We start from the raw sequence: 25,406 nt of genomic DNA, 5'->3' as shown, positions 1-25,406 counted from the left end.
GAAACAGGGGTACTGGTAAACACTCACTCGTGCAGCATGGGTCTGACCACAGTTTTTCCGTTAACGTGAGCTTCATACATCAGTGTGTACAAATATGGCAGGAGGGTATAGCGAATATTCAGCACATCACGGGACATATTAGCAAACTCTGGGCCCCAGGCCACGGGATCCTGCCTCTGTGAAAGATTACAAAAATCTCATCAGATTAGAAATATCCAACGCTACTTCTGAACACAACGTGAATGGATTCTCCTGCAAACCTCGTCACCGCAGTGTTTGGTAGGTTGCTAGAGCATTACTAAGTAATTGCCCGGGTGTTCTGGGTGCTTACAAGTGCATCCTAGTATTCTATTCTTCAATAAAGGTTATTTGCTGGCATCTATGATTCCATGAAGAACCTTTAACGTTTAAAGGTTATTTATAGTGGAACAATATTCTTTAAATTATTAAAATGTTCTTCAAACTAAGAAACAGTTCACTGAATTGCTCTTTAGGGAACCAAAAATGGTTCTTCAATGGCATTACTTCAACAAAAACATTTCTGGAACTTTTCTTTCTTAAGAGTTTTCATTGGAATGTACATGTTTTTGCTTATCTATTGGTGACATCTTTTATAAATGTTTTCCTCACAAGTTTTGTCTTAAGCTTGCTCAGTAATTGTATTGCACTGTTTTATGTAAAGCTGCTTAGCAATCATATTTATTATAACAACATGTTGACACTAATTCTATCTGTACAGACCAAACTTCTACTGCATGTTCACTTCAAAATGAAAATTCTGTCATCATTTACTCACCCTCAAGTTGTTTCAACCTGTATGGATTTCTTTCTTCTGCTGAACACAAAAGAAGATATTTTGAAGAATGGAGGAATAACCAAACAGTTGATACCCCATTGACTTCCATAGTATTTTTCCATACTATGGAAGTCAATGGGGTCCATCTACTGTCTGGTTACCGACATTCTTCAAAATATCTTCTTTTGTGTTCAGCAGAAGAAATAAATCCATACAGGTTTGAAACAACTTGAGGGTGAGCAAATTATGACAGAATTTTCATTTTGAAGTGAACTATTCCTTTAATATCAAATTTTCAGTAAAGATTTGTTTTCTCTCTATAATTCATTCATTTATGATCCAGTTCCAAACAAATCAAACGGGAACAACAACACATATCCTGCATTATCCATTATGAGATCATGGGAATAAATACTTTAGCCCAGAACTATAGTTGGTAGTATAGTATAGTAACCGTACACCACAGTGAGCATGTGTGTGTGTGTGTGTGTGTGTGAGAATCTGACTCCATATACAGGCAGAATGTTAATTGTCTGCCAGACAGAGAATCAGTTTGCCCCCTCAGTGGCACAATGAGTGGTGTTAAGAGCGGTGGGTGTGAGTTAATGTGCTCACAGATATAAAGGTGAACCATATCTGATAATTATTTCTCAAGTACCACACGTTCACAGGTCTGACCGCTAATGCGTGCATTCTAACACTTAACTTTTTTTTTAACACAGAATTTTCTGTCATTTATTATGCAACATTTCCCCGCCATTGACGAAATATGTACCGGTGTTGTAGTCTCCAGTATAGGTAGGTTTAGGATTAGCTGTCGGGTTAGGATATCGATATTTGGTCGATATTTGGCACAACAGCGGAAATCCATGTTTTTCACTAGGGGGTGCTATTATACATCTTCTGAAATAATACAGAATATCTGGATCCGAAAACAAGTGAAGAAGAAGCAAAAACAAGCTATAGAAGCATTGCTAATGCACATGTAAGATTACGTGATTATCAAATATTTGACGCCATATAAATCAAAACTGCCTAATGTAACCGAATGATTGAAATGTCGAACCCAAGTATGACTGTGCAAGCTTTAAGGGTGTTAATATTAGACAATCTGCTAGGTCTACTAGATCGTTCCGAATCCAATCCGGACAAAGTCTTTGACAAAAACACAATTTTCTCAGCTTTTTGTTCAAAATGTACTGCTCACAGAACTGCTCACAGTTTCTGTATGTTATGCCAAGGCTAAAAACGGCTGTTCGTGTCTTGTAAATGTCCTTTAAACAAGACACATTTATCTGATACGCAAAACTGTGTGAGATATTAAGGCTTGTTTTCAGAGAATGTATCTTGAATATTAGTGTAGTTTGTCTTGTTATACTGACAGATTTGTCTTCCAACTGCTCATGTTTAAAAGAAGTGAAAAATATGCCATTGCATCAAGACAAAATAACTTTATATTAAAGATAAATTATCTGAAAACGAGCCTTAATATATTATGCAGTTTGACTTTAAGATAAATTTATCTAGGCTAAGTCTATTTTTAAACCCACACAAAACATATTTAAGGAAATGATTTGTGCATATGAACATGATATTGTCAAGTTGTTTTTCAGGTTGAATATATAATTAGAATATACTATAGTATAATATATATATTAGTACAATTATGTTAAATATAAAAAAATTAAAAGTGGGGTTTTTTTTGGGACTCAATGTCAAAATAAAAAATTTTGCTCAAAAAACACAAAATAATGTGGAATTTGTAGGACAGGGGGTTATTGAAACTAAAACCATAAAGAACATTTTTAAATTGATATAAAACAAATGTTACCTGAAATAAGTTTAAAAATAATAAGAAATATAATTTATATATAAAAAATATAAATATATAATAATCTAAATTACTGATAAAAGTTACAATAGTATCTCACTTATACGAAAATAACACTGTGTGGGACAACTAAACTTAATTTGTTCAAAAGTTGTTGTTTTTTTTTTTTTACAATTGTAAAATAATAATAGTGATGCCAGCCTTAGTAAACACACTGAATTCTTTGGATTTTTAATGTTTCTAATGATTTTAATGCCCTTTTGACCTGTAGAACCTCTAGTATTTTCTCCTCTCTCCCGCACAGAGCGAAAACTCCTTCTCCTAATGTAATGGGAAAAGCTAATATCTCTGTGTTAATGTGTTTGAATGAACTAGACCTTCCTCCTGTTAGAGCTAACTGCTGCTCGCCGACAAAAAAACCCAAATTATTCCAAATGTACTGCCCTCTGACTCCATTAGCATGTGACTCAGCGTGATGGAGAGACAGCCGAACTTGGAAGCCTTGGCAGGAGCCTAAGAATTATGACCCTCCCTGCAGAAGCTGGTCTATCTCTCTTTCTCTGGCAGCTGCCATCACAGGGAACATTTGCACAGGCAACTGACTTTGCAAGATATTAGGAGTAAATAAGATGGTATTTTCAAAATTATTTCGGCATCTGTTCATCTGTTAACTCCCTCTTTTGTTTTTTGCCTTATGTTGGATTTATGTTTGCTCCCATTGTGCTTTTTAGGATTAGCCTGAGCAAACAAACGTTTTTCTTTTTTTTTTTAAATAGCTAGTAAGCTTTAGTTTACGTCATAGCCATGAACAATTTTTGTTATCACCTGACAAATATTTGGTCATTAATATAAGTCAATTTCCTGCAAAAGAAAAACTTTAAATGATTATGTGTGCTATAAGTGAATTTATTCAGCTTTCAAGAGTAACAACTCCCTTTCAACTCCCTTTTTTGATTTCATTAAGTGTCTCTGTATCTTATTCAATATCCAACATGTCTTTCTCTCTATCACTTTGTAATTCAGGCCACCTCAACGCCCTCCATCCTTTGCCATTTGTCTCTGGATGACCTTCCATTTGCCTCCGTAGCCACATTAAAGCTAATGACATCTTGGAGGGGTAATTACGGCACCAAGGGGACGTGCAGGGATAAACACGTCCGGGCGCAGGGGTAGAGGCAAGCTGAGGACAGTCTCTTATTGGAACTGTCATTGAGACACGCAGAGGGCACATCCACACCGGTGCAAGTGAATGACTCGGCAGTATAAAAGCGGAAAAAAATATGCAGACATGCTGTCTTGCAAGCGCTACTGTGCACTTTTGTTTTAATAAAGCCCTCTAAATTCCCTGGTCACTGTCAGAGCTTATCAAACACTGGAATTAATACACATCATGCCATTTTAAAAACGTTTTTGTTAGCATTTTTACTTTTGTGTTTTTTATTTTTCATTCTCCAGCCAAAATCTCCAAAGACTTTACACATAGAATACTGCATGAATGCTTTTATTTTTCTTATGCCTTTTTGTCATTTTTACTGCATCTTTTTTTTTTTTTTTTTTGTCTCTCTGAAAAGCCTGCGTTAAACTGATTCTTGTTTAAAAACGAATCAGCAGTAAAATGAAATGAACAGTGTCTCACTGACGTGATCTGGAACTTTAAGTATAAAGTTCATCCACGCTGTCGTAATGTTAGGATCACAAGGAAGATAATGTTTTTCCAAAACGGCTTGCAATCCTAACCAGCATCTATATGGTTTAGTTACTGGAGTAACCTTGTGTGTATGTTCTACTACATGACATGCGTGAATCGCTGGGCAGGGCTAAAGAGATAAGGATGTAGAAGTAGGCGTTGGTCTTTCATCGCACTATGACATCATAATGAGAGAAAATCTGGAACGAATCATTTCGTCAGCTTGGTTTCAATAAAAGCTATTTTTGGACTAGCGATATCAAAAACATACACTCAAAAAAATGATTTTTCAGTTTTGTTCACTTTACCTGAACAATTCATGTTGAAATAATGCCATTTTGGCTATTTTTCATTTCAACATGATTGTGTCATGTTAAACTGACTTAAAACTGTCACTCGTTGGTTTAACATAAAGTTTTCATTTTAAAAGTACATGTTTCAATCACTTAGCTCAGTCAAACTGTTGACTGATTAAAAAAATATATATAATAACTTACATAATATTTATAATTTATTTTAAATATTTTTGTTTATTAATTTATAGCTTGATTATAATTATAGAAGTGCAATTAAATGGTTATTGGTGTTTTTAGGTTTGTTATTTGTCTTAAAATTGCTGTTAAATCAGACTGATACAAATAATGTTTAGTAAAAGTCAATCACACATATAAAATGTGTGTTTTTATAAAGTCAGCCGGACTGAATGTCAAAACAGCCTGAAAACAAACCAAATTCTCAACCTAAACGAAACGGAAATTTGTTGTGACGCAATTTGCATATCCTGGCGGCAACATTCGTAAAATACGTTAATGCTGCGCATGTCTCAAATAGATCGCCACGCCATTAACTGGAATATAAGCTTAAAACAAACAGGTACGTGTTCATCCATTTCCATCACTGTTATTAGAAACAATATTATCAAACTGTTTTATGATGTCGGTTGATACTAATGTGTTATTATGACAGAATGCACGATTGTAAGCCTAAATGAGATGGCCGCGCCATAAACTGTATTAAACAGCACACAAACAGGTAACTGTTAACTTAACTCATCTATCCATTTGCATCAGTGTTGTTAGAAAAAATATTAGCCAACAGTTTTGTTATATTGATTGAACGTTATGTATTTATGGCCTGATTGCACTATTTTAAGCCTAGATGACCGCGCCATCAACTGAATTAAACGGCAAACAAACAGGTAACGTAACTTTTTCGTCCATTTGCATCAGTCTGATTAGAAACAATTTTAACAACTGCTTTATTATGTCGACTGATACGGATGAATTTATGACAGAATCCACGATGTTATGCCTGAAAGAGATCACCGCGCCATAACAGAATTAAACATCAAACGGAAAGGTATGTGTCTAAGTTTGCACATGTTTGTTAGTTTAATCATCTATCTTTGCACTCTGTTCATTTTCATGGCATCGATCAAAGATATTATAACAATGTTGTGTTGTGTGGTTGATGGTTCAGTGCGTTTTTAAAGCATTAATGACAATTATTATTGGTTACTGAATATTGTTAATAATAATTTCAATAATGGGTATTTAAGCCTTTGGTTGCTAGAATGGTATGTATGGCTAATAATTTTTAGTTATTCATATTTGTTATTTGTGTCTTTCAGAACCACACACATTTTAAAGTTGTATAAACTAATAGAAATACTGACTGTAACCAGTACAGTACAATGTGTTTTTTTTTTTTTCATGGTCTCATTTTACAACTCCCATAGAGAAAACCATGAATTTGACCATTTTTGAATCTGTTCAGCTATCTGTTGAATATAAGCATAAGACAGTCGTTGAAAGTTGTCTTATGAATCATAAAAATAAACTAAATAAATGTTGCTTAATTGTGTTACATTATCATAATTTTGTGTTTTGCCTTCAAGTGCAAAAATGGCATTGATGTCATTAGAACTACGATCCTGACATGTCTACTATCTCAAAGGAAGAGTCAGCTGATGATTTGAAGACACACAAGGTAGGACACATGTCAGGACTACATTATATTTACTTAGGAATACTTTATCCTTTTAGCATAAATCAGTATGTCATTAGAATAAATGTATGACTTGGATAGTGCACCTAAAAATAAAATGAAAATTGTCATGATTTACTCACCCTCATGTTCCAAAACCATAATTTTGTTCATCTTAAGAAAAATAAATAAATAGTATATTTCATACTTTTTGTCATATTTTATCCATTGGAAGGCTTGTATAAAACTGCTTTATTCATATGGATTAGCTATATCTTTATGTACTTATTGAAGCTAAATATTGATTGTCTATAGACTTTTGATGGATGGTCCATGACATAAAAAAATAAAAAATAATAATCATTTGTTCCAAAGCTGAACAAGATTATTGTGTTTGGTATGATGTGATAGTGAGTAAATGATGACAGAATTTTCATTTTGGGGTGAACTATCCCTTTTAAGTACCACTTTACTTTCTACTTTGTAATAAAGAACCGACTGATGCCAAATTCCATGTTATTAATGATTTTTTTTTTATGCTCTAGAACATTCAACTGATAAACCCCTGACATTTTTTCCCAATAAAATCCTTCTGACAAACTGGAAGACGTGTTGTTTAAAGTACTACAGGGTTTTAAATGGGCACAAACCCTACTGAATAAACACTACTCTGATCCTTCATGCCTTTATTTTAATTTATGAAAATTTAAATGTCTGCCCTCACAAAGGTCGTTTTTATGATATGTGGTGACATACACTAACACTTTCTTTTTTTTCTTTCAATGCATTTAGAAAAAGGAGTTTGACCAGGTGCAGCAGTCACCATCATTGCTGGTGAGGAGGAACGTTGTCTTTAAACTCACTGGATGTTTTGATTGAAGATGAGGTAGTGATGTCTACCAAGTCTTGGTCAGTGCACTGCTGCTGTTTTTTGCACTTATTTATGCCCTTATTTAGAGAACACTAACTTCTCAAAGTTTATTCATAAAGTGCTGTTGAATCTAGAGGAAACATTTTACTAAAAAATGGTCCAGTCTGTTTCAGTTATTTTATTAGTATAATATTATTTTATATTTACACATTTTAAACAAGCATATTTCCTTGTTTGTGCAGTTTTCACTTATCTGGTGAAAAAGTCTGATAATATTGTTTTAATGTTATATATATATATTTTTTACTATAAAGCCCACTGATTTTGTTTTATGCCTGAGAATGTTTTGTGAAGTAAATGTTGTATCTCAATAAATACTAAATAAGAATATCCTCCTGGTCTGTCGTAATTGCTTTGTACCAGTGTTCTTTGATAAGAAAAATGTAAGCAAGATGAGAAAATAGGGAGACTTGTTAATGTTTAATATTCTATTATGTTGGTATTTTAAACAACTTTCTTATATGTAGGTGTTTATGGGTGAGTTACCATTGTGGTAAAGTGTCGAGCATGTGCTTCGGTGAAGGACCTGCTAAGAATTCAAGTTGCTTTAAAAGCAACTCCAATGGGATTGCTAGTGATGCAATCAGTACCATCTTTAGACTGCCAACATCGTATGTATTAAAAGAAAAGCTATATTTAGGTTGATTGTATGTTATTTTAACTCTGTGTGTCTATTAAATAGACACAAATAAATAACTCTTTGGCTGAACATGATTGAAGCATGGACAGTGGTTCCACATGATGGAACCATGTTATCTCAACCCAAATACTTCATGTTGGATAAACTTAAGCGAAGTGAGTAAACTCAATTAAAATTAGACTCGTCCAAATAACTTGATTTAATCATGTCCAAATAACTTGATTCAGTCTTGTCCAAATAACCTTATTCAGTCGTGTCCAAATAACTTGATTTAATCATGTCCAAATAACTTGATTCAGTCTTGTCCAAATAACCTGATTCAGTCGTGCTCGAATAACTTGAATCAATCACGTGGAACCACTGTCCATGATTAAATCATGTTCAACCAAAGAGTCATTTTTTTGAGTGTAGGGAGTAGATAGCAAACGCTATGTCTCCAACTCCCCAATTTATATCATAATTTGGAACAAATCCTAAAGGATTCTAATCTGAATTCATATATGATTCCAACATAACACAAAACAAAAACTTGATCTTCAGTTCCCCATATCCTGTTTCCACAAGGTCTATAATTACCAACAGGATAAAAAGATTTAGTATGATAGCACAATAAAATGTAAAGAAAATACTTTTTAGATTTTAAAAATCCCACAGCTTCCCTACAGATTCCCTTTAATAAAGACATTATTTCAGTAGAAAGCATTATTCCAATAATATATATAATTTTCTGGTTAATAAAAATCGATATATACAATCAAAATACAATATATATATAACATTTAAGTTTATATAACTTAAATGTTTTTGTGTATTGTTATATTATTTTGTATATTATATTTTAACTACAACACACTACTTTCAACAGAACTCTCTAATTACCCCAAAATAATAAAAATAAGATCCACAGGGGTTTTCTATTTAAAACTAGTAGAATGGTGTTTGATTCCCATTAGGATTACATTTACATTTATTCATTTTGACAGACCATTTGTGTCCCATGTCCTACCACCTGAGCTACAGGATCCTTTAGGGCATTATGTGCACAATCCTTTAGGATTTTTAGAGTACAATTTCACTCCAAACTCTTTTTCTGTTTGTACGTCCTTTGTTTAATCACCCATTAGCAAAGCCATTTTTAAATGATTGAAGCCCAGAAGGGTTCTGGATAACTTTGAGCATTTAATTATACCCCCCAAATGTAGCGGTTAGCAACAAAGCTGCCACGTCCACTCACTGAAGAATTTTCCCCACGCCATATCGATCCCACTCACTCCCCAGGCTTATTGGATTTTTGTGACAGGTCCCAGCACTTGCAAAGGTCACATTTTAAACAAGTACCAGAGTGAATACCTGACAGCCCACCTGTCTACGGATCTCAGATATTAGTCAGCAGCCTGTGCGGGGGGCCCTTTTCAAGTGCCACCGTGTGTTTTGAGGCTTCGTGATGGACTACTGTCTGTCTCAGGGATTCAGAGATCATTTTCATACGTCCTAAGGGTGCCACACAGACAAGCGTTCATGTAGCAAGTTGTCATGGCTGTCCGTACAGTAATATTATCTTGTTTCACGCTCTATTTTGATGCCTGTCACTCAGTGTCAGTGATTATCAGGATTAAGACCATATAAGTCTCAATTAAGGGTCCGTTTCACGCTGTCTGCTGAACAATGGTCCCTCACGTCCATTGCCACATGTCCATCAATTTTCTGTCAGACCAAATTTGTAGATGTGCACGATTAATCAAAATAAAACCAAAATCGGGATTGTTGATGGTTAATGACAAATTAACAAATAGTAAAGGCTGCAATTTAATTAAATAAGTATTTAGATTATTTAAAGTTTGAAAATTAAATAACGCAGACAGCCATAAATATTAGTATAATAGTATAGTAAAAGTTGTACAATAAAAGTATTATTATTATTATTATTATTTCTCTTAAGTAGACTCTTAAGTCTTTACAGTGAAATATTAAAAAAGTAGCATTTCTTATTTTGTTTAATATAATAATAATATAAAATAATATTAATACATATTTTATTTTATTTTATTTATTTTTATTGTCATATTGATATATAATCACAGTTATTTTGGCCAAAATGTGAAGCCCTGCAAACAAGCACAGCAAACCTTGGAGGGGTTTTTTTTTATGCATTTGTAAACTGCAATTTTGTATCATAAAAATCACAACGATATTTTCCCTGAAATTGTGCAGCCTTACAAATATCTGTCCAATGTTCAGATCCCATTCCCATGCTCAGATCCAAACATTGGAATTCCCATGTTAAGACCCAAACATTATTATAACGTGATGTAAAACATGAGTTTTTAAAAGGAAAAAGGGGTCTGAAAACTCATAACTGAGTAACTCATACTAACCTCATATCTAAGCTTAGAATAAGATATTTGCTTTGGTTAACACTGCTAAGAAAATCCTAAATCTGTCCATAAAAAGGTGCTGTGTGTGTTCTTACTGGCATGTTAATGGTGTTGTGGTTTCTAGAGAATGGGTAGAAAGCTCCAAGCTGCATCCAACGCAAGCACATCTCGTATTCGGCAGGGTTAAAGAAACCACAGATATCAGCACCGGTCTGGAACACAAGCGGAAAGTGAGAACGAGAAGGGAAAAGACACATAGAGAGAGTAACACAATTATAGATCTCTGTAAAAACAGGGCCAACTCCAGAACATTAATGAATAAACTCTAGAGTCAGTGTAATGGCTGCATGCTAGTGTAATGCACCTAAATGAACTAAAACATTGTTTGATAGGAAATAAAGCACAAATGAAAAATCAATAGCAAGTGCTGTGGTAGGACGAGAGAGGCACTTACGTAAGAAATGCCAAATATGCTGAACTCCATCATGCCTGAAAGACAGAAAGAGAGAGAGAATGGGAGGAGGGTGTTCAGTTTCAGTACAGTAGACCTTGTTCAACACTTTCGTCCAACAAAAAACATCGGAGGTTCAATGGAGACAAAATAGATGTTTATATATTAAAATGCAATTTATTCCTGTGATGGCAAAGCTGAATTTTCAGCATCATCACTCCAGTCTTTAGTGTCTCATTATCCATCAGAAACCATTCTAATATGCAGATTTGCTGCTCAAGAAACATTTCGTATTACTGAAATCATTGTGATGCTTACGTTTTTTGTAGAAACTGTGATACTTTTTTTTCTCTGGATTCTTTTTTGATTAAAAAGTTTAAAAGAACAGCATCTTCCCAAGAACCAAAAAATAAATAAACTCATACCAATGATGGACTTCAGAAGCTGGTCCCAGGCAGAGTAGTTGTCTCCAAGCCAATGTCCTGCCCACCGACCACTAGATGGGTACGTTGAACGGGTAATTACTACACCTCTCTTGCCAGTGGTATTAAGCAAAGCTCTGTGACATACACATAAACACACACACACAGAAGTTAAAACTCATTCCAGAACAACCAAGAAATAAATGCATTAGTGAATATGGATGAACAGAAAACTCACTTATAAGTGGGTTCCGTGTGAGACCAGCCGTACAAGTTGTGGACATCATAATGTTTGACATGTTTGCCATCAGCAAGGATCTGCTCGCTGTTCATGCATAAAGTCTTATGGTTAAGACCCATATGCATGGACTCCAGTGCTGGGAAAAAGTATTAATATGAGCAGATTAATTTCAGATGCACAGTGCTAAATACACGTGTTGACCATCTGTGTTGTAAAATCTCTCTAGCCGTGTATACATGTCGGGGCGCACACATTGGAACTTACGGGGCATATATGGTGGATTTTCTAAATTGGGATCCCCTAGACATTTTCCTCCAACGGTGCCATGCACAAAACTGGCTGGCTCATTCATGTCCTTCAGAAAGGAAATAACAATGACAATGAGGGCAAAGGATAAAAACATTGATTATATGCATATGTGCATAGACAGTGGGTGTGGCTATGCTAAACCTTCACTCATTGCATGCTTACCATGACTTTCTCAAATAGGATATTTTTCTGAATCAACACCCTTGTTTCAACAAAATTCTTAAAAATGTAATATTTCACATTTGATTTTATATTTAATGGTTATGGTTAGGGTTATGTTGTTTCAAGAGTAACAAATGTTGTTGTGTTATGGTACTATATGTATGGACAGTGAACACAGATGTCCTCACATAACGTCTTGCACAATTGTAATTATTGAAATTGCTTTACTTTGCATTCCAACATTAAAAAGAAAAATGACAAATCACTCACAATCCAAAGTCCGTCAAACTTCATGATGTTGTTGTAGAAGTCTTTAATCTGATCCTGCCACCACTGTGATGTGCTGTTCTTGAAGAAATCAGGGAATGCCACGAAAGATCTGAATAACTGAAAGTTGATCAAATGAAAAATACATTTTAATAACTGTGCTTTAACTATTACTACACTTCAGCAAAGTGCTTTAACCATTGCTATAGTCTGTGCTTCAGTAATTGGATATTACAGTAGTGCAACTAAAATATGCTAATTTGTTTAAATAATGTGCTGATTCACTTTTGTAGGAGTGGGTCTGCTATGTTCTGAATCTGATTGGCTGCAATGACTTTGTTTACTACATGCTGATTGGCTGATATACTAGTGGGTGATATACTATAATACTAGTAGTCTGGTACAATGTGCTCATTGGCAGATAACATGTCTTCCACATGCCGATTGGCTGATAGTATTCTAAGATGTCACACTCGTCTCTCTTGACTGCATGTGCAATTATAGTCCATTGTACTGATGATTTCAGTATGAATAGAGTTGCATATGCGGGAACAAGAGAAAAAAGATGTCTGATTCTCTGATTAAAGGGAGAAAGGGAGAAAAGGAGAAAAGGAGAAAGGGAGGGAGGGGCAGATACCTCTACTTGAGTATCCCAATCCAAAGAATTGTCCACAGTGACATTGGGAAAGTCAGGCCACACCTATGACAGACACAAACAACAGCTAAAATCCATGTTTCAGGTTAGTCTAAACTAGAAGGATCATTCCTTCTTGCAGTACATGTCATCATACTAGATCATCATACTATGTCTTAAAACATTAGATAAACAGGTTCTCTAAAATCAAAATGTTTCAAAGAAATCAATATTTCTTGGGAATATGGTTTTATTATGTGATTAAGTTATACTTTTTTTCCTGAAGTGTCTTCATTATCACTTATTTTTTTTATCCTGGTAGTCATTTGTGAAATCCCTTTAACTAATGTCGCGTTCCAGATGAATTTGGAATTTCCCGTTCAGCAACTCTGAATTCCTAATTCTTCCAGCAACACTTGAAAATAATCAAAGGAATTCTGCTTCAGTCAACACCATTTTGGAGATGACATTGATTAAAAGATATCACTGATGTAGGGGGTTCATTAATTTGAGGTGTTATTCCAGTGGTTATATCCAATTAGGAGTTGGGAAAAGAAGTTGGGAAAATTCATGTTTAGGCCTGCGGAATGCAGCATAACAAAACATAATGACATTGTCCTCTAGAAAGTGACATTTTTGGAAAGAAAACAACAGCACAAACATCAGTAAGGAATAGCAAAGGATTTTATGAATTTTTTGTGGTATTATGTGGTTTGTTTCACTCTAAACATCGATCCTGTTTGAGAAAATTGGTATTATCTAAAAATCGTTTTCATGTAAGCTAATTGTCAAACTCTCCCTGAGCAATGGCAAACTATGAGGTATTGAATCAGAATCAATACATTTTCCTCTTCCTCTTTTCCTTTGTCATACCTTTCCCCACACAATGTCTCTGCTGAGCTCAGAAGGCCATTTGATGAAAACGTCTTGTTCCATCCCGAGTCGGAACGCAGGGTAGTCTTGCGTCTCATTGGCCGCTATGGCCGGGTCCTGAAGCACACAAACAAATTAAGCATGTAGTTCTGACAAGGTACAGAATACATCTCACTGCATGCGCCTGGCCAGAATAAGACCAGACTCTTTTCAAGACTACATCAATTCATATTTATGAACTCGGCTCTCATTACAGTTAAACGTCCATTACCACTTTATGATAACAACTTTGTTTTTCCAGTAATTGAGAACTGTTTGTACCAAAATGAAGATGAAACGCATCCCCTCAGCCCTCATATTGTCCACCAGAGCAGGCAGTCCATTGAAGTTCTTTTGGTCCAGCGTAAAGTCCATCTGCCTCTCCATGTAGTCAATGTCCGCATATTGCACATCCTTTAAGGGATCAAAGGTCAAATAGTATGATCATTAAACTTGAATGTGAAGTTCCAAGTTAATTATGGAACAATTTATTGCAAAAATAGCAATCCTTTGATTTGAAACATAACTTGGTATGCAGATGCTAGGTGGTTACTTAATGAAGTTCCAAACATAGGTTTGGGAGGAGCCTAAACATGCAGTCCTGTCAATCATCATTAAAATCTAGCGTATATAAACAGCAGTCATTGCACAATCCCAGGGACATTCCTCCTCCTCCCCATCTCAACCTTTATTTATTTTATTCTTCCTCTGCACAGTACTGTTATAGTTGGGGTTTAGCTCAGAGCGCAAGCCGAGTCTCGGGTTCGAGCCTCCTTCAAGGACAATAAGCCAAGTTTGTTTACCATTAACTATTAAGACTAAACGGGCAGGCGAACTTGTGAACTGGCCCATGTCAAAAGTCTATTAGAAAATGTTAACAATTTTATCATATGCCTTGCAAAAATTGCCTTGTAGAAGCAACGGCAGACTTCTAAACGAGCCGAACATTTGAAGTATTATTCATTATCAGTAACACAAATGGAGCAGGAAAAGCTACATGATGAACTTTAATACATGGTGTTAGGAGTTCATTCAAATCCTACTAGTGATGCTTGTCTTAGAAAGAACTGCCAATAAAAGTTTTTCGTGAAACGATGCACTTTTATGAGTCACTAACTCACTCCTGGTACCACATTAAGGGCCAGATTTACTAAATGGAGCAAATTAGCGTGAGAGCGCAATTTCACATATGCGCCGATGGGAGTGGTTTTGCGTGTGATCTACTGCTTACGCACAAATTAAAGAACTCAGACGCAGTCAAATCATTTACATAATGACCAACGCAATCTACCAAGAGCAGCGCAAATTAGCGTTCGGACCACTGATAATACAGGTGAAAATGCGGACTGTAAAATACCAGCTAAAGAAGCCACAGTACGTTGAAAAGGGTTGAAAAAAATTAAGGGTTGCAAGAAGTTATGATGCACCAGGTATTGCGTGACTCCTTGTAGTTGACGGTTCCAAGTCGTCTTTTATTTCCTGCAGCAAATTAAAAATAACATGGCTTGGCAAACGATACGTTCGAATTACGTCTTCTTCTGGCATTCCAGAGAAAGAAATTAATACGAGTGGAAAATATTTTCTCCCTTCTACCACGCGCTCTCTGTTCTCTGCGGTGGCTCCTCTTAGCAGCAACAATTGCAGCCATGTCGCGAAATGGATTAAGACATGTTTTTTGGGGGGCGTTAAATAATGGCGCAAATACCAGTAAACTGACTAGCGCAAACATTAGTATATCGCGTTGCGTGATTCATTTAAATACTCTACTCCCATAAATTTCGCGTCTGAACGGGAAATTCCTACAAATGCATATGCAATAATGTCAGCCTCAAAAACAACTCAGTCGACCCCTTTTCAGCGCTAATTTTGCCCTGCATGTCTTTAGTAAATCCGGACAGTCGTTTTTTTAACGCCAAAAGAGGGTTTGAGCTGGCGCAAGCTGTTAGTAAATCTGGCCCTATGTCTTAATATGGTCACATATTGCTCTGTGTTGTCATTCAAGTTGCACATTACAGCCAAATAACTGGTTGAGATATTTACTGCAAGAAACGTAATATTCCTGAAGTTCTAATAAAAGTTTTGAAAGTCGGTGAGAGTTACATAACCGTGCTTATTGTTGCGTTCAGGGGGATAAATCAAAGACACACATGCACACACTAAAAGATGAGATTGCTTACATAAGGAATTGCAGCAGCTTTCATGTCGTTGTAAAGATCTGCAATCTCCGTATCATTGGCGTAGCCGTAGCGACAAAGTTGGAATCCAAGTGACCAATAGGCTGGAAGAACCGGGCGGCCAATCATCTGTCAGACAAAATGCACAAAATGAGATAATTTTTTTTTACATTTTATGCAAATACATTTTAGAACATAAATATGCAAGTGGTTTAAGATAATCTAATAGCCCCTTCTGTCTATGTGACAAGCAAGCTTCTTTTAGATAAATATTTATGTATTTCATTTATGCATGTGAGTTTTTCGGATGTTATTTTGTGTGTGTGTTTAGATTGAGTACACTGTGGGCAATGAGGCATAGAGACTCCAGCTGCTAAACCTCATAAAGCCAGGAATAACACACACACACACACACACACACACCTCAGTGTACTGCTGAACCACATCTTCTGGAGTAGGTCCTATCACCATGTAGAAGTCCAAGATACCTCCAATGGTGCGATAGGTCAGAGCAGGAGTAGACTGGAAGGTCACATCTAAGAGCAAAACAAGCAAAAAAAACAAACAAAAAAAAAGACAGATTATAATCATCCTTGTGACCCAATGTGTCGCCTCGCCTCATCTAATTTTTTACCCACCTACACATGCAATCTCTTAACCGCAATAGTTGGTGGATTCCTTCTAACAATTTTATACCAGACCAATCACAGTAAATAACAGAACACATGAACACAGTATATGATAATGTTTTGTGGTTTTAAAGGCATAGTTCAGCCAAAAAATTTAAATTCTGTCATCACTCACCCTCAAGTTGTTCCAAACCTATATGATTTTCTTTCTTCTCCTGAACACAAAAGAAGATATTTTGAAAAATATGGGTAACCAAACAGTTGATGGGCCCCAATGACTTCCATAGTATTTTTTCTTCCATACTATGAAAGTCAATGGGGCCCATTAGCTGTTTGGTTACCCATATTCTTCAAAATATCTTATTTTGTGTTCAGCAGAAGAAATAAATTCATACAGGTTTGGAACAACTTGAGGGTGAGTAGGTGATGACAGAATTTTCATTTTTGGGTGAACTATCCATTTAAGTTGGGTTGATCTTATTAAAACATGTCTAGGTCACAATTCACCCCAAAATCAAAATATAAAAATATGCAATTATATTTTGGTTAAAGAAAAGGAGTAAAGTTTGTAACACATTTCTCCTGTAATGCGTTATAGGAGAAAATTATTTTTTAATTATTTTCTTTTCTAACCACAAATTAGTTGTAAAGTAACTGGCTTTATGTTATTCATTTTAAAAGTGTCTTCATTACTTTTGTCCATGCACAAGCTGCAAAGTCAAGTCAAGTCAAGTCTCCTTCATGTATATAGCGCTTTTAACAGTATGGATTGTTTCAAAGCAGCTTTACAGTGATAATAGGAAATTACCGTAACAGATTGTTCAGGATGTACAACAGCTCTAGGATAAAGTTATTGTCCAGCTAAAGTTAGTTTTGATTGTTGATTCACTTCTGTTGCGAAGATCAATAGTTATTACCTTAGGGGCCGCTAACACAACACCGTTCTAACAGGAAAACCCTTAACGCGCTCCGGCCGCCCATCCTCCCTGAAATAGGTTCAAAGGTGCAAACGATTATCCGTTATCTCTGCGCAAACCTCAAAAACGCAAACCCGCGAAACGCAGATGTCGCTCACATGCACATTACATGTTCAGTCAAAAGGTATGCGCTTTTGAATATATATGTGTGCAGGCGTGTAGTCCTTTACAAATCAACCCTCAATAAACTACTTGTCTGGCCTTAAAAATGTATACAAACTAAACACTATTGGCTATATTAAAAATATTCAATATGTACATTCCAGACTTCCTTTTCTGGTGAACTTGATTTCACCAAGTACAACATCTTTTTTGATCCTGGAATAACATTCCAATCAACCATTCAGATTTGAGGGACAACTTTACAGTTTATGTCAAGTTTACTGTCCATTTCTGCGTTAATATGTATGCAGTGAGGTATTAAACATCTGCATTCAAATTAAACGGCACTTCTTTGAACTTCTCTAGGTAAAGTGAACCGCATCAAAGCTATTCTCCTGCTGCGCTTTTCAGGATGCTCATTTACTGCCTGTGCGTGTGTGTTTATGTAAGAATTAAAACGTGTGTGTGAGCACTTGTGAGACAGCAGCTGAATGCAGAACACTTTCTGAGAACACAACTCGGTTAAAAGCCTCGCTGCAGCACCACCATTATGTGAAAGCAGCTCAGGAAAAAGTCCTGCAATAAGCATAACTGTTTCTCACACAAAAGCTCTGATAAATAGCACCTGCTCTAATCACGACCTTAAACCTGCTGACAAACTCCCGTCAGTGTTGGAGCCAGTGGTGAGCGACAAATTTATTTGCTCCAATGCTAAAGATGCAGCTAGTGGTCGACTGGCCAAGTTTAGACTCATAAATAGACAATAAAAACATTGTTCCCGGACATACTGTAATGCTCTTTACATAAAAATAAATTTGAAGGGCACATAAAATGATGTTTTCTACAATTGCAGTGGATAATACATTAAGAACAACTTAATTAGGAACTTTGGGATTTTTCTCTCGATTCATCCCAATGCATTGTTGGATTGTCTTCTCAATGAGGTATATTACAGCATCATAATGATGCGGACGATTATTTTAAAGAGATTTCACGAGTTCACATAATAATTAGATTGAGTAAAAGAGTGTGTGTATTTCGCGTGCTGTCCGGGGAGGGCTGTTTGGGAATGTGGCCCGAACCCAGAATACTCCCCCATATCAGAACTAGCTGAAAGTGAGGAGTCAGGGTGGCGGAGGGATGCAGAAAAGACTGTAGAGGAACGGAGGTGAGTCTGCTATCTATATATAGGCCTCCAAGCGTACTGATTGGTTTGATCATTTAAACGTGTTACTCCCGAACTTTGTTAATAAAACATAATTTAGTACTGGGAGCGTGTCTATGATGCCTTAACATTCTGCACACTAGGTGGAGGAACTAGGTGGAGTTTATATATTTATATATCTATCTATCCATCTTTCTAATAAAAAAAATAAAAAAATCTTAAACTTTAAATGGGAACAACTAGTCAACTTTAAACTAGCAAACCATCTTAGACCATCTTACAAACAAAATTGGTTTCAAGTAGACACAAATGTTTAGTATATGTGGTTGTACTCACCCATGGCATTGCTGTTGAGCAGGAGAACACCATGTGCATGTTTTGATTTCTCCAGACCCATGTAGAAGGGATGGACACCATAACTGTTCAGCTTAAACTACAGATGAAGAGAAAGAGATTAGAGTGTGTGATGAGATTTCAGTTGTTCTCAGTGTTAAACAGACAATTAAGTGTCAATGAGAGATTTTTATTTGGCTTAAAGGAATGAACCTTACAAATCCCATCTCTCTGTTTTCATTAACCTAATTGCATCTCTCTCTCTTCATTCATGTAGCTTTCTCTTTTGCCTTTCTTTTTCTGGGCACTGTGTCATGAAGTGAGTCAGAGAATAAGGCTGTTAGCGTGTCCAGTATGGATTAATGACAACCAATAACTGTCACGTTCTGTAGTGTGGCTTTCCAACACGCTCTACTCAGCCAATGAATACAAATAGCCTTTAATAAACAAGGAGAATACAAATACGAGAACTGACAGAACACAACTGAAAACACAGGACTATATATACAAAGTATGCTGTGATCATGCCATGTCATAATTACCGTAGGCTTTAAATGACAACATGTGACATTCTATTCTGAGCTGTTCACTTCACATCCTCAGACTGGGAATTATGCATTTCTATGGCGAGTGCGACACTATCAATGGCTAAATTAATCTACAGTGGTCAAGTAGGAGCTCAGAAAAGTCCCAATTTACAAGCTGTAATTATGAGCTATACAAGACGTGAACACTTTTTACAGGTTGAAACCTCGAATGCACCGCAAGAACAAAGGAAACCAAACTAGATACAGTTTAAACTAATACGTAAATATAGAAACAAACGAGGACCTAATAATTAACCAATGAAACAGAATTAACCTGTAGGACAAGAACCATAAACAGAGAAACGATTGCTGCATTCAAAATGGAATACTTCCCTACTATATAGTATGCGAAAAACATTACGCCAAAAGAGTAGAATATACAAATACATAGTGTTCGAAAAACAGCAAGTGAGAAGTCCCCGGATGACCTACTACTTCTGCCGAGATTCTGAAGTGCACATTCGATGGACACTTTACTATGCCATGAGGCTACAGGAGAGATTTATGAATGGAAGTGATGCGACGTAATTGGCGCTGGTAGGTCATGTGACGGTAACAACATGGCAGATGTAGTACATCCGAATTTCATTCATACTACCTATATCCATACTTTATAGAGCATACTTTTTTTAACGGCTGCAAAGTAAACTCAAATTCAAATAAAGCTGGGACCGAGATGGGTCTTGCACATGTTGCCCAGTTGGGTCCCACCTAGTGGCAAGTGGAATCCTATATGAAATCCATATGGGCAATTAACATGGAACATGCAGGCAATTCTATTTGAGGCCCACATTTCAGCCAATTTCATACCCATATGAGTCCCACATACAAATGTTGGCTGGGATGTAGTACCTACTCAGACAGTACGCGATTTCGTACACAGCAAATGAGACAACTAAACCAAACATAACCCTGACAATAACAGGGCGGTTAGTAGGACTCAGCCGAGAGATGGAAGAACGTCACTGCAATGGAGTAAATCATTTGTTTGTCACTTTTTAAAACCTACATAAATGAGTCAAATGCAATTCCTTTAAGATCATTCCTGGGAGCAGAGATACTGCTTATCAGAGGGCAGATCCATTTCTTCAATATAATATAAAATGCAGTCAAAACATTTACTTTATAAATAAATTCATCTACATTCATTAATCTATATGCAAATTATATACAGTATATATTTTTCTTTTGATATTGGGTTTAATATGATTGGCCTTAAACCAGGTACAAGCTATACACTCGCGTCAGCTGAGTAAAGTAATGTGTGAAGTGTGGATGACATATCAATGCAGGAAGGCTTGTAAAACATCACCAGTGGTTCTGACACTCACCCCTGGAGGCTGGTCTTTCGCAAACAGGCCATATTTTTGAAAGTTGAGGTCATGTTTGTAGCTGGGGTGCTCTGTTTCACCAAAACCATAGACATAGTTTGAGGGGAGGCGTGTGGAGATCTGAAGGAGCTGGTCGGAGAATATTAACCCTGGCACAGCAGAGTTCCATCTAGCGAGAGAATGAGATTTAACAAAACATTGAGAACACTCAAGATGTTTTCTGCCTTCTGAAAAACAAGTTCCTTTCATTAAGAAAGCAAACTGTGCATTTATAGTCCTAAAACTCCCAGAAAACCATAAAAAAGTGCATCATCAGCACTGCTATTTCTGCACTAAACTCCTGTGCTCATCTACAAAACTGCTTCTTTGTTGCTTTCTCCAATTAATTTGCAGCTGCAATACCTTTGGGAACTTTGACAAGCTAATCTCATTCTAAAATGATTTTAAATAGTATTTAGCTAATATTTTTGTATGCATAATTTTAAAATAAATATAAATAATATTAAAAAAAAAATATTCAATGCATTTTATTTAATATATCATAATATGTAAAATCATGCAATTTATTTGACTCAAACAGTGGGCTAGCAAAACCAAGGTTGTGGATTATTTTGATGATATATTGACAAAAAGTATACCCTGAATACAATGCAAGTCGTTTTGGATAAAAGTGTCTGCCAAATCCATACATGTAAATGCAAAATGCATACATAATGTATTACATTTATATGTATACATTAAAGTGTCATCCAATCAGATAAAATATACACTTTCCCTTAAACTAAAATGTTGATGTTGATTTACAATCCAGAACCTCTCTGGACTCCATGTTACCATAGTAATTCAGGGATATTACTCACATAGTTTCTCCTGAGCTTTTTCTGATCACTTGGATCCCAAATGGGTTGTTAGAAATTTGGACCCTATACATTCTCTTGGAATCGTCTGTCTCTGTAGCTGGTAGATTGAGGGGAATGGGGACCTCGTAGCGTGTATTTTCTGGGTCAAAGATCTACATGAACAGGACCAAAATCAATCTTAGTCTTTATCTTAATCTTAAATATATGCATTTATTTTCATAACATAACATAACATAAAAAATAAAAAAAAACCTGTAGCTCAAACAATAGAGCGTGGTTACACCAAGGTTATTCGTTCAATACCCGAGGGAACGCATGTTCAAAGTACAGTGTATCTTGATTGCAATGTAAGTTGTTTGGATAATAGAGTCTGCCAAATGCATGCATTTAAATAGTATGTTCAGACATTGTCTTTGTCTTAATCTTAAAATTGAAAAATATACCTTCCAACGTAGGCTGTGTCCACTAAGGTATGTGATTTCCACACGGAGCTTGGTGATGTCTCGAGATAGAGAACGCTGACTTGAGAAAGCACTATTGATGTCAAGATCTAGAGTGATGCCACTTTGTGAATCAGAATCAATAGTGGACGTGTAGCCGTGAGTCTCGGCGTAATAACACTTGGGAAAATTGAAAGGCTACAAAAGAGAGTAAAAACATAGGGAGCAATTACGTTACAGCAAATGCAGAAAAAGTACAATAACAGGAAATACATTAGCCGTTCTGTATATAGACTTCAGACCAATCAGTCTCTTTGAAAACAATAGGGTTAAATATTAAATATCATCTCTCTCTCTGACCTGCCAGATGCAGTTGCGGGCTTGGCATTTAGACTGATCGACGCCAGATTCAGGGTGGCAGTCGAAATTTCCAGTGGATGTGATCTCCCAGCTGACTGTATAGCTCTTCCCAAGCTCCAGCTCCAGATTCCTCAAATACATCACCTAGCAGACAACAAACACCCAATGATTTATATCACACTAAGACAGCATGAGTATTTACATCAGAATCCTAGCCGGCACCAATGGCTCCTCTAGTTAAAGGATGTGAATGACAAATACTGTTTCACTAAGTCTCTTTGTGTTACTTTGTAAATGTGCATAAATTATAGCAGCTGATATTAATGTGTTATGTAGTTTAAGACTGAAGTCCACACATCACTGTGTTGTCATTCCAAGACCTAGAGCTCTGGGAGAAAGCAATGCCCTTCATCATAGCCTAATATGTATGTGCTTTTGAGAGCCCTGACAAATTCAATCACTGGTCTGAGAGCATACCTGGACACTCACTTGGAATGACAGGGTCTCTCCTGGTACCCTAGGGAATCCTGCTCCGTATTAAACACAAGTCAGGCTCTGTTTTGTGGACATGGTTTGTTGGACTGGCTCACAGTCCAAATCACTGTATGTTATGTCAGCAGTGAATTCTTTTTTTTATTTATTTTTTCATTTGCATTTTTTACTTCATTTAGAGATATTTTAAGAATGTCAAATTAGCTAATACATTTCTGAGAATTATGTGGTGCCCTTTGAAGGACAGCTATTTTCAGAGGTCTTTTTATTAAGAAAACCTTGGCTTTTAATGGAAGTATTAGATGCTGTGGTGATAGTGCTGTGTATTTTTAATTATATATATATATATTTTTTTTTTTTATATATTGTATATTATTGAACAGGAAACACATTGATGTTAAAACTATATGATTACCTGTTTGTTAGAATCGTAGTGAACCTGGGACGACAGCAGAGTGTCACTAGTGGAATCGACTGTCACAAGCACGAGAACAGGAGCAGTAGTCACTCCCATCACAGTGATGTTCTCAAACTTCAAGTTGTTTGGATCCGTGTATCCATTGTGGGCAACGTGCATTGACAAGACTTTCTGATCAAGCAGAAAAAATATCAGATATTAATACTGATTACAATTTTACAATATGTATTTTTTATTTTTTTTATACTTAAATGTTACTGTTTGGACATACTGTACACTATAATGCCATCTAAAAGAACAACAACAACAAAAAGTGACAGTAGGATGACGTACTTCATTCACTGAAAACTGGTAGTGAATGTGGGAGCCGGATGAAACAGTATCTAAGAAAGAGAAGTGATGAGAGTCATACATTTACATTTACATTTATTCATTTAGCTGACGCTTTTATACAAAGCGACTTACAATTGCTATATATGTCAGAGGTCGCACGCCTCTGGAGCAACTAGGGGTTAAGTGTCTTGCTCAGGGACACATTGGTGTCTCACAGTGGATTCGAACCCGGGTCTCTCACACCAAAGGCATGTGTCTTATCCATTGCGCCACCACCACCCCTCATACAAACGTTTTTTTTTTTTTAAACATTAGCGTAGATCTAATAATTTAGCTTAAACAAAAGATTATTATAGGGCTCAACAATAAGGATAAACCTGTGATCAATTTGAATTCGTTTTAGGCCACTGTTGCTTTTTCACTACATCTTAAGTTTGTTGCTCATATTCATGTCTTTTTATGCCTTGCAAACTCTAACATTTGTTTTTCTCCGCACTGTTAATTTATTGAACATTTGGATGTTGCAAATTCTGATAATGTAAAAACCAAGGTAACCGAGAAGGTTTTCTCGAACGTACAAGCTTTGGATGAATCCAAGCAAAATGTGTGTTTACTGTATGAATTTATATTTGCCATGGGGTTAAATTATAGATGTCCTTGCGAAGTAAAAATCCAACTTTTAATGAAATATAAATACATTTTGTTCTGATAAAGAAAAAATGTAGCTAAGAATAACATATTTTTTAAGTGAAAACCTTGGAAGTATAAGTACAAATCTGAAATTCTGGCTTAACCTGGCTTGCAGAAAATCATCCGTATTATTGAGCCCTCTGTAAGGTAGATTTTTGTTTCTGACAGTGAACTGTCAGAGAGAAAAAAACAACAACTTCTAATTAATAGCAAGTCCCTCAAAAATACCTCGAGAGTCTCCGTCATCCCAAAATAGCTCGCCTGACGCAGCCTGGTTGTCATCGAGAGCGATGATCAGTCCCATGGGATGACGTCGGCTGAGGGAACACATAACTTTCATCACACAAACGTACAACTTTTTTACCAGAAACTGAAAAGCAGATAGAAAACGGATCCTTTGAAGTTCAGATGGGATTCTTGTTTGTGAATAACATGTCACAGACACCGTACAGCAAAGCGGGATGAATTTTAAATAAGTTGTACTGCACCTTGTATTTGTGAGGCATTCGTGTCACCCCTATTTTTTGTGCAAGCACACCCCAAAAGATACTTTGAGGAATAAAGAACATTTCCATGTCTATTGTTGAAGGTGTAATATATTCAGAGGGAAATAAAAGCACTATAAAATAAAAAGCTATTGAGAGAAATTCAAACAATTTCCCCTAATGTTTAATGGAAACTCAGGCCTTGCATATGAACAAGAATGAGATGAATGAAAACACAGAACTACCTCTGAGAGGAAAAATATGAAAGACAAATGTTTGAAGGCACAAACAAACAAACAAACAAACAAACATCTAAATATTTGTATGTATTTTAAACATTGTACTGTTAATCATATTATGGTGATGTTGTGAATCATGTTACAACA

The 25,406-nt window shown here is 36.0% G+C and overlaps 1 protein-coding gene and 1 long non-coding RNA gene across 3 annotated transcripts in view; one reads left to right on the top strand and one right to left on the bottom strand.

Annotated features, from left to right (window-relative positions):
* Positions 1-25,406, bottom strand: part of si (sucrase-isomaltase) — a 52,453-nt gene that overhangs the window by 6,456 nt on the left and 20,591 nt on the right. Inside the window, exons 22-41 of the mRNA XM_082182847.1 lie at positions 24,764-24,852; positions 23,846-23,895; positions 23,510-23,683; positions 22,603-22,746; positions 22,246-22,440; positions 21,803-21,954; positions 20,943-21,111; positions 19,028-19,124; positions 16,242-16,354; positions 15,822-15,947; positions 13,927-14,058; positions 13,606-13,722; positions 12,736-12,798; positions 12,102-12,218; positions 11,625-11,715; positions 11,358-11,496; positions 11,123-11,256; positions 10,701-10,735; positions 10,342-10,458; positions 28-176 (exon numbers count right to left, since the gene is read on the bottom strand). Coding sequence (XP_082038973.1) covers positions 28-176; positions 10,342-10,458; positions 10,701-10,735; positions 11,123-11,256; positions 11,358-11,496; positions 11,625-11,715; positions 12,102-12,218; positions 12,736-12,798; positions 13,606-13,722; positions 13,927-14,058; positions 15,822-15,947; positions 16,242-16,354; positions 19,028-19,124; positions 20,943-21,111; positions 21,803-21,954; positions 22,246-22,440; positions 22,603-22,746; positions 23,510-23,683; positions 23,846-23,895; positions 24,764-24,852 — 2,403 coding nt within the window. The remainder of the gene's footprint in view (positions 1-27; positions 177-10,341; positions 10,459-10,700; positions 10,736-11,122; positions 11,257-11,357; positions 11,497-11,624; positions 11,716-12,101; positions 12,219-12,735; positions 12,799-13,605; positions 13,723-13,926; positions 14,059-15,821; positions 15,948-16,241; positions 16,355-19,027; positions 19,125-20,942; positions 21,112-21,802; positions 21,955-22,245; positions 22,441-22,602; positions 22,747-23,509; positions 23,684-23,845; positions 23,896-24,763; positions 24,853-25,406) is intronic.
* Positions 4,576-7,050, top strand: LOC309508537. 2 transcript variants are annotated; one of them, XR_014209517.1, is made up of 4 exons: positions 4,576-5,346; positions 5,468-5,512; positions 5,609-5,673; positions 6,212-7,050. It is a non-coding gene; the product is annotated as an uncharacterized lncRNA (long non-coding RNA). The 2 variants fall into 2 exon arrangements; XR_014209518.1 differs by having other exon boundaries at positions 4,576-5,512.

The sequence above is a fragment of the Leuciscus leuciscus genome (genome assembly GCF_965113295.1).
Source record: "Leuciscus leuciscus genome assembly, chromosome: 10".
Classification (NCBI taxonomy): domain Eukaryota; kingdom Metazoa; phylum Chordata; class Actinopteri; order Cypriniformes; family Leuciscidae; genus Leuciscus; species Leuciscus leuciscus.
The sequence above is the reverse complement of the archived record's forward strand: the minus strand, read 5'-3'. Positions and strand labels throughout refer to the sequence as shown.